The following is a 10354-nucleotide window of genomic DNA, read 5'->3' as shown; positions in this document are numbered from 1 at the left end:
GTGAAAGCTGCTCTGACACAACGCTAAGAGAAGAAAGCAACTGCTTTTTGTTTTTAAAAGAGGCAAGACATCTTTACTGGAACCATGTTTGGATCCTGATTTGAAGAGACCATTTGTAAAATGCCATTTTTGAGACAAGGGGAAATTTGAGCATGAACTGGGTATTGGATGAAATCAAGGAATTATTTGTTTAAATGTGTGTTTTAAAATGTTTCCATTAAATGTGAAGACATTATGATTATGTAAGAAAATGACCATATTCTTAAAAAGATGTACATCAAAGAATGTAGGGGTGAACTGGCATGATTTGGGGATTTGTTTTAGAATAATTCAGAAAAGAGGAAAAAGAAAAAAGGGATGGATGAAGTCATTACTGAGGATGGGTAAATAGAGGTTGATTTTACTCTTCTGTCTTCTTTTGTGCATTTTTGAAATCCTTAATAATAAAAAATCTTGAATATACAGGAAAAACGTGTTAGTGTGGAACCTGCCATAAAAGCAGATGGTTAGTTCCTAACACTAGCTCTACCATCACGGCAAATGCCATCTGCCTCCTCTGTGAATGCTCCCTCAACTTCTGTGAGCAGCTGGGAGGGTTGAAAGTCATTGGTTCCTGGGGCTGGCCCTGTGGCCTAGTGATTGAGTTAGCACGTCCAGATCCCAGGTGTGGACCTACACACCGCTGGTCAAGCCATGCTGTGGCGGTATCCCACATACAAAATAGAGGAAGACTGGCAACAGATGGTAGCTCAGGGCCAATCTTCCTCACCAAAAGTCCTTGGTTCCCAAATCTAGTTAGCACTGGAATCACCCAGAGGGGTCAGAGGGAGCCTGCAGCTTTAAGGGAGCCAGAGAGCATCTGAGGTATCCCCTGAAATAGTTCAACTCCAGCTCACCCAGGGTTGAAGGCGCCCTCAGAAATGACGAGCATGGGTTTGACCGGCATGTTCCCTGTGCAGCTTGGAAACCAGAGCCTCAGCAGAAGGAAGAAACTCCCCAATACTTAGTACTAACTTGGGAAGAACCCTAGAGACGAGAGAACCCATAGACTCCATTACTCTGCTGGCCAGCAGAGGCTGCTGGGGAAGCACTGTTCTCCTGCCACATACCGCGTGATGGATGCGACTCACGTGAGATTCACTCCCACAGGTGATCCTGCAGCTCTAACTCTTTCTCTCTTACCAGAGAAAGCATAAAGGTATGCAAGCCAGGAGCTTGGCATGAATCCATGGTAATTTATAAAATTAGTAAATCAGTGGAAAACTTCAATGCTTTATTAGTAAGACATTATTTGTGACACAGCTCTTAGCAGATTAAGTCACCATATTGTCTTCCAGTCTGAGGTTAAGGCCCCTGGGCATCTGTGTCTCTATCATCTATGCACCCACTCCCTTCACTTCACCCCCACCCAGATCCTAAGGAACAGGGAGAAAACTGCATTTCAGGCACCCAGCACATTGATTTGAATAAGGAAGGTTAGGTTCTCTTTGGTGAGAGGCCACAGGACACAGTGGTTAAAAACAGGCTTTGGATCAAACAGTGCCAGCCCCAGCCCTACCTCTCTGGACCTTATTAGCTGAGTGGACTTGGGCAAGTTATAGACCCCTCGGCCTCACGTTGTCTTTCTAAAAATGGGTTTAAGATTAGTACAAGTAGCGCTAACTCACAGATGAGAAGTAAGAAAGAAACGCACAATGCCTGCCATAGCAATTATTGAGGAGCTATTACTACCATTATATCACCTTCTGTCACCCCCAGACCCCAGCAAGCTCCTTGTGGAGCTTTGTCTTGTTCATTTGGTTCCTTATACTCAGTGTAGTGCCTCGCACAGGACAGCTCTCAGGACAGATTTTGGAACGGATAAACCCATCCACCATCCGTCCAGCCAACACATACCCAGCACCTGCTACGTGCCAGGTACTATTCTGCGCACTAAGGACGGAGCAGTGAACACAACAGCAGATTCTGGCCTCTGGGTGCCTATGTTCCAGTGGGGAAACGGACAAGCACACACAGTTTGACAGTGGGAGAAAACCGAGCAGGATTAATGGGTTGGGGAGAGCCGGTGGTGAGGGAGGTTGCTCTTTGGTATATGGCAGACGGTCTCTCTGACAAGGTGACATGTGAGCAGAGACTCAGAGGAAGTGAGGGAGCAAAACGCACGAATGTGTGCAGGGCAGTGCCCGGCCTAAGCCAGCATATACTCGGCGGTTCTGAAGAACAAGAGTGGGTGTAGTTGGAGCGGATGAGTGAAAAGGCTTTTACCTCCTTTTCTACTGGATTAAAAATGAGCACAAAACACAATTCAGTAAATGAAAAAGACGTATTAAAATATTCACAAAAGTACAAGTGAAAAAGAAAACAAAAAATACTAATGAACTTGATGGTTTTTCCCTGGCTGGCTGCATCTCCATTGAAAAATGACAGACAGCCTGGAAGTTTGATCTCCAGGTAGTCCCTTTTAGGTGCTCCCTTACAAAAACCACACGTAATTTTAAGAGGTCCCTTTCTGCCAATAACAAGGGCAGCTCTGCCATTTGGAGGCAGCCCCACTGTTGCCATCTGTGGCCAGCAACGGGAATGCTGGGACACAGAGGAAAGGGCTGAAAAGATCCCCAGGAGGTGGCGTGCCGAGGTTAGGAAGCAGCCCCCATGGTGAGGTGCTGTACCCCCGAGTGACAACTTCCTGTGAACAAGCCCATCACAGAAGGGACGCTGGGGGCTGAGGCCCTCACCAGGGCAGAAGGTCGGGTTGGGGGGAGGGGAGTCTCTGGCACAATGCCAATGTGGACAGAGTCTGAGCTGGTTGGTGGGCAGGTCACACAGGTGGCAGGGGGCTGGGGAGGGAAGAGAGGCCTACAAGTGCTGTTGGAGGGAGCGCTGGGCTGGAGCTCCAGGCGGCAGCTTCACAGACGTCTGGTCCCCGCCCCAAAGGAGAAATTAGGACTCTTGCTATCAGGAGGTATTAGGAATGTATAGTTTATTCATAGGACCTGTTGAGAAAGGAGAAAAAGGAAAATGCCCTTTTTCTCTGTAAAAAAAATGACTGTAAGGAAACATTACACATATAAATGTACACACTTGGTCACTCAACAATTTGTGTCTTTTCTACCTTAAAAACAGTCTCGGTCAGCTGTACAATTCTTGCAGTGGCAGATGTTCACAAGAGTATCATCATATTGGCATCAGTTTGAAGAATGGTGACAATTCCAACATCCCGCTTCTTCCCGTCCCCAACACATAAGAGAGGTCTTCCAAAGGCTCCCGTAGTTTTCAAAATAGATGCAAAAAAGTTTTAGGATGCACGGCAGGGTGGACGACTGGGCAGAAATGTCTCAGGGCAGGCGCTCTGCACCCCTCGCTTGTACCAGGCCCTCTGAGTGTGGAAGAGACCGTGAGAGGGCACTGAGCTAGCACCCGTGTGCGATTATAAAGCCCATCCCATTTACTCACATATAAGTGAGATGTAAGCTGGGGCATTATGGGAGTATCCACAGTTCCTCCGAAAATAAAAGACCACACATATTGGAGAGTTAGTGTTGAAGCTCACACGCCCTTTCTCTATTTTAGCACCTTGTGCACATCTTTAAATCTAAATCCTGCTTTATTCCCTTTATGAATTCTCTTAGAACTCAGCCTTCAAACTCCCTCACAAAGATGAGAGAGGATGGGAAGGAAAAGGAAGCAGCTCACGGGGACCTCAAACTGAACGGGAGAAACAGCAGCGTCAACCGGCCCTGCCTCCTACCCAAGTCCTGTGACTGTCGTGTCAGAATTCTTCCCGAAATTGGCCTTTCAGACCACTTCAAAGGGAAAAAAAATTCTTTTAAAACAAAATAATCCAGAAAATGGGAGAATGACAACATAAACGAGTGTTTACGGATCTTCACCATGCTTTTCATTCCCAGTAAAAAATAAAAACTCATAGGTTAGAGATGGGGTAAGAGGAAGTCAATGGGAGACAGTGAGTTATTGGCAAGGATACCCAAATTGTCTAGATTTTTCCACATCTCATTGTTTATCAATTTCATGTAATGGGAGGGAAAAGTGAAAAACAACAACAATAAAAAACAGTCAACAGAGACGAGATTCCCCACGTGGGAGTGCTGGCCTTACTTGCTAACTTACTCCAGACTCTCGTGCACCTCAGCAGCCGGAGGCGCCGTGTCGCTCTCGTGGCCCATGAGCGAGGCTGCCCCTGGAAGCACGACTGAAGCCTGATAAAGAAGCGGCTACTCAAGACCCTGGTCCTGGAGACTGCCTCTCTAATCATCCCACTTCTGCCGCGTAGAAGGAGACGAGACTCCTCTCGTTGGCCGTCCGGGGATGCTCACAGTAAGCGGGAAGGACTTCAGCGAAAACCAGAAGCAACAGCTATCACTCTCCGAATGGTAGGGACTCCTCAGGGGAGGCCTGGCTGCTCCACTTCAGTTGTGTATATGATGGAGAAATGCCTCGAAGGGAGAGAGCTCTGGCGCGTCTCCTTGCCAGCCTCGCTGGGGCGCAGAGGGCCCAAGCAGGGTGCTCAGCTGTGTGCCGGGTCACCAGGCATCGGCGGCTGCTCGACAGCACTAACAACATAATCTTGCTATATGAATCCACAAATTGATATGATAAAGGGTGTAATGTTAAAGTAAGTTAACACAACACAGGAAGCAGAAAGCACCCTGTATTTTAGAGAGAGCAACATCAACAAAAACTTCTCAAGTTGTCTTCAAGTGGCATAGCTAATGGATATTTTCCAAAAACTACAACCGACAGTTGGTGCTGACACCGGGTTCCAGCCAGTCTGGACACGTATCCGTCACTGTATCTACATTCTCCAACCACAAGAAACGCTAAGACTGGTTAAGCCCTTTGATAAAAAGGCCATGTCTATAGAAATATTAAAAGAGCACCTACTGTCTGCATTAAGGCAAACCATTATCTAAATGATGGTGACAGGAATGTCTCTGAATCTTCCCAGCTGTAAATGACCTGAACCAAAGTACAAAAACAGCAAGACAATTTATATCTATGTGGAATCACACCATCTTTTCACCATGCAACACTGGCTCCTCACATCAGGAAGATTAAATAGAGTATTTATACATATCCTTTATACACATCTTTTTCTTCCTCTCTGAATAAACACGTGCTTGTCCTCGCCCAGGTTTCCAAGGCCACCTGTGATTACGGGCTACATTTTCTGTACAAGAGTCCAGTCTGGATTTGTTTCTTGCTGAGATGAGCTGGGTCTTCTCTTAATTTTTCCGGATGTCCGCATACACCACAGACTCTGACTTGTTAATCTTGTCACTGTGATGTCCGCCGGAGTGGTCTAACTGCGCATATATGACTGGGCCCTGGAGAAGACAAGCAGAATGAGAGGTCTGGAAAAGCTGGTGGTCCCACTGGGTGCAGGTATAGAAGCAATAACTAAAGCGAGAACGTTAGGGTTCCAGAGCAAAGAGTTCCCTTTTTTGAATGTCCTCAAGAAGACCTCCTAGGAATGATATGTCCAGGAGTGACTTTAAAATAAGATGGGTATATGTTGGTAATTGTTAAAGCTGGTACATGGGGCTATGTTACATTGTCCTCTCTTTTGTATATATTTGGAAATTTCTATAACAATATAATATTCCTTCTCAGGAATTACTCTTATCTGAATATCTATCACAGGATTCCTCAACCCCTGTAACTGGGATCAGAGTCTTAAGGACTAAGATGGGCACTTCTACCAACCTGAGACCCCAATGAAACCATGAGCTTCAGAACAATACACGTAAGAAACCAACATATTCAGTGCCACCCAAAGATACAATCAATTTGAACTGGTCATTTTATATAAATAGTTACTTTAAAACATTTCAAATATTCTTCCACATACCTACTTATAATCCTTTTAGTCTGATCCCATCATAACCAATAAAAATACTGCTTCTTTGACATCTAAGATCAGATAACTGCTTTTCTTGTTTCAGAATAAAATTCAAAAAAAACCCAGAAAGCCATGATCTATTGAGATAGAAAGGGAAACCTGAGATGGACTGAAGGAGAAGAGATCCTTTCTCGGCCTCAGCAGGAAGGCAGAGAGCTGGCGGGGTCCCACCCAGGAGAGCACGGGCTGCCTGGGGCAGGGCGAGGCCTCTCACTCTTGCGGGAGGAGGTCTGAGCAGGGGCTGGGGGTTCAACCATCACACAGGGGATTGCGCTTCATGACCTTTACAGTTCCTCCCAACCCAGAGCTTCTAAAACTGTAAACAACAACGACAAAACCACCCTGGTTTTAAAAGAAAGGTTTAACATAACCCAAAGTCGACTTTTCTCGCAATCCAGGGAAACTCTCCTTAAGAAGCCTAACACTGTGCTTAAGCTTTCAACTTTGAAATCAAAACTCAGTAGCCAAAGGCATGCGGTTTAAAATAAACATCTTACTCCCACCTAGGAGCCCCCATGACTCGCATCTTTTAGGGTGTCACAGGGCTCCGGTGGCGCTCGCGCACTCCGACTTCCACAGCGTGGACAAACCCAGCTGTGGGGCTCTACCATGGTGCAGCTGGGAGTGGGGTGAGAAGTCACACCCAAGGGCTGGACCCGTCTGCTCTTCGGTGGATCCCCTGTCCGAATTCATGAGACTTTCTTCTTGAGGTGGTGGCACTGGTGAGCATAGCCATGTGGCTTCAGGCACGTCTGGAAACCCCTAAGCATCAGTTTCTCTGTTTCTAAAAAGGCACTAACAAAGTGTTATCCCTCTTAGAGTTGTTGTGAGAATTAAGTGAGATGATACCTTAATTAACTTAAGCAGCGTCCCACACATAGCACTCAATACGCATTAGTCATTATTATCAAGAACATCTTCTACAAACACACTTTAGAATGCACCGCAGTGACTGAGGAGTGAATCAAACAGTCAGACTCAGTGCGTCTGTCTTTGGTCTGTATGTCCATCCTGGCGAATATAACAGATCACACTGTTAATACCAGATCAGAGACCCTCTGTATTCATCTCAGAAAGCTGCATGTTAAATGCAAATTTAAAAGGAAAACAAAAAGAAGTTAAAAAAACCCATTTTCTATCATGAGGAACAGAATGAAAACAAAGTGTTCTCTAGTAAGTTCATTGATCCCTGGTAACGGTCACCTCTAAGAATAGGACAGACCCTGAAATTAAATTATGTGACTTCCTAGGTAATGAAACTTCATATTGTAATTCCTCAAGACTCACCGGAGTTTCAGGGTGTGTTCACGGGGGAAGGAGTTTATACCACGTGACAGAGTATAAAAATGGCTACGAACTCTTTCCCTTGCAATATAATGCTCTTCCCAGCAGGAGTAAGTGCCCGCTTCTCCGCCCCTTGAGTCTGGGCTGGTCTTGTGCCTTGCTTTCACCAACAGAAAGTGGCAGAAGTAAGACTGTACGAGCTCCACACCTAGACCTCAACAGGCCTCCGAGCTTCCACTCTCTTCCTGATCTCGGGACTCACACAGCCACGGCCACCCTGTGAAGAAGCCCAAGCTAACTGCTGGCTGATGAGACACAAGGCCCAGCTGCCCTCTTCTCTCTGGCGAGCAGCCTCCTAACTGACAGACTAGGATCGAGACCACTGCAGACTGTGCTGCCAACGTGAGCCAGCAGAGATCAGCGGGACCGTCCCAGACCAGAAGATCCAGTCACCAGCCCACAGAATCAGGGGCCTAAGAAACGGTGGTTGTTTTAAGCCACTGTGTTCCTCAGTGGTTTGTCACACAGCAATAGATAACCTGAAACACTGTGTGAGTGGAGGACAAAGACAACAGAGAAAGCAACAAAGGAAAAACACACAGAATCATCTCTGACTCAGTCAGTAAATGTTAAGACACCAGTAAGGTCTTTCGTGTGAGACCGTATTGTCTTTCACGGCAAGAGAACATAACAATTTGTTGAAAGCAGTTGGGAAAACACTGAAGAATAAAAGGAATTCCTTCCTGTTGCTAGATCTGGTTTGCTTCAAACTGCTCATCACCACTATCCAATGTCCTCACTCTTTCCCCTTTCGAATCTAACAGGCCCCTAAGGTCAGGGCCTTTGTTAATTAACTGCCTAGAGTGGTCCTCAGCAGGCTGTCGGCGCTGGAGGGAGGGATGGAGGAAGTGATGGATCCAGAGGAATTCTGGGGCCTGAGCTGAGATCCAAGATCTGCTCATGGATCTGGCTCAGTGTAGACCAGCGCTGTGAAGTCTGGTTCTGGGGAATATTTGAAAGCTGAAGGTACCCTGGGTCTCCGTGGAACATGCCTCAGGATCTTGACTTTGAGGGCCAACGAGCCCAGTCAGAACTTCAGGCGGATCCAATGAACCAAGATCAACCTGGAAATGAACCCGCCACTGCTAAGACACTCACTTTTGGGCATGCGAGAATTAAACCACCACCACCACCGCCACCCACGTCAACCTAGCTGTCTCTCCTGTACATCTCGGCACCCACACTCCCCACCCTCCCCTTTTTTGTTTTTGGTTTTGCCATAACGAATTACAAGAGCCAAGTGAAAAACTGCCCTGGATATATACTTTTTCCAACTATTTACTAAACAAATAGTCCATAACTACTGAAAATGTTTCAAGAAACCAACTGCTTGACATAGGTCTGTTTCAGTTCCAATGAGAGGTAAAAACACCTCTGAAGTGCAGCTGAGTGAAAGTCACTCCAATATAAAAACATACTGGTGAAGGTGTGGGGAGAGGGCCCCGGAAGGGCGGGTCATGGAAGAGTGCGGAGCAGCACTACCTGGAAAACAGCTTCACTGCTAAGAAGCTGTTCTGTTCTCTCTGAAGGACACTTGCCGTAGCCTCGGCAGCTGGTCCTTCAGGCATCAGAGGAGTCCCTCCTGACACCCAGCACAGGGATCTCCAAGGGAACACCTGCTTTCACCACGGCTTTACCGAGTGTTCACAGAATACCTCTCTCAGTACTTATTTCACTGCGTTTTAAAAGCTAAATGCACGGGCAGGCCCAGGGGCACAGCGGTCAAATTTGCACGTTCCACTTCTCGGTGGCCCGGGGTTTCCCTGGTTCGGATCCCGGGTGCGGAGACGGCACCGCTTGGCAAAAGCCATGCTGTGGTAGGCGTCCCACGTATAAAAAGTGGAGGAAGGCGGGCATGGATGTTAGCGCAGGGCTAATCTTCCTCAAAAAAAAAAAAGCCAAATGCAGCTGTGAAACACAGCTACATATTATGACTGTCTCTGAGATAAATGAGACTAACATCGATAATCAAAATGGAGTTGACAAGAACTGGACAGGCAGGATGGAATGAGCACGGGCCTCAGAGCCAGACAGATCTGGGTCTAACACCAGCTCTGCTGCTAAGTGCTGCCCTCGACCAGGTGACTCAACCTAGCTGAGCCTCGCTTTCTTCTGTGTAAAACAGACAATAAAAGATCTTACCTGCGGGCGGCTGTGAGGACTAACTGAGGTAACGCACACATACACACGTCTTCTCAAAACAGTCCCACATCTCTGTACCGTCGCTGACAGATCCAGAGCTATTCTAGTCAATTACTGCTCTCTAAAACACGCCTGCCTTTTGCATACAAAGCATTAACCATTTCCAGAAAAGGATCGAAAAACCAACTCTTCACAAGACATATACACAAAAATTATTTTAAACCAGTCAGTCAAAACTAAGCTTTACAAAGAAGGACTTTACTTATCTTTTAACTCCAGGGGTGCATACCTCACACCCTTTCCAACCCAATCTCCACCCCGCTTTGCTGGAAGAACCCTAATTTGGTTCCAGTGCTCACCCTCCCTCTGCTCAGGTAAATGACCTTGGTCTCCCCTGTCCCCAGGGGCGAAGCCAAGTCATAACTCCTGTCCCCTTGCAGATGACTGAAGAGGCATCAGCATGTGACCCACTCTGGCCAATGGGGAGAAGTGGGGGCAGTCTGCTGGGGGGCTCCTGGTAAAGCTTTTCTTCCAGAATAAAAACTGCACGGGAGAAGACTCAGCAATTCTTCCAGTTTCCTGTTTTCATGTGCTGCCTGAAACCGTGGCAGCCATTCTGCAGCTGAGGGAAGGAGCCTGAGAACAAAGACAGTACGCAAAGGATGAAAGAATAAGATGGAAAGAACTTGTGTCTGTAATGACATTGCTGGGCCACTGAACTAACGAACCCAGAGGTGCTCTGCTTTGGGACCTCCTGCAAGTTAATAAACCTCTTATTGTTAAAGCTACTTTTACTTAAGCTTTCCAATCATAACAAAAATAGTGACCAAAGAGAGACGAGTAATATAGCAACTTAACGTCCTGTCTGGGCACTATGCGTCACCTTTGTAAACCTCTTAGAGCACTAGTATTCTTTCTCCTCTTGTGATAAAGTAACCTGGAGTTATT

General features: G+C 46.6%; 1 protein-coding gene across 1 annotated transcript in view; it reads right to left on the bottom strand.

Annotated features, from left to right (window-relative positions):
• Positions 1-2963: 2963 nt before the first annotated feature.
• MPZL1 (myelin protein zero like 1) overlaps positions 2964-10354 on the bottom strand; it is a 56409-nt gene continuing 49018 nt past the window's right edge. Inside the window, exon 6 of the mRNA XM_046681678.1 lies at positions 2964-5345. Within this exon, the coding sequence (XP_046537634.1) occupies positions 5244-5345 (102 nt within the window). The 3' untranslated portion in view covers positions 2964-5243. The remainder of the gene's footprint in view (positions 5346-10354) is intronic.

This window comes from Equus quagga, chromosome 13, assembly GCF_021613505.1.
Source record: "Equus quagga isolate Etosha38 chromosome 13, UCLA_HA_Equagga_1.0, whole genome shotgun sequence".
NCBI classification, from domain to species: domain Eukaryota; kingdom Metazoa; phylum Chordata; class Mammalia; order Perissodactyla; family Equidae; genus Equus; species Equus quagga.
Note: the sequence above shows the minus strand (reverse complement) of the source record. Positions and strands in the feature narration are given on the sequence as shown.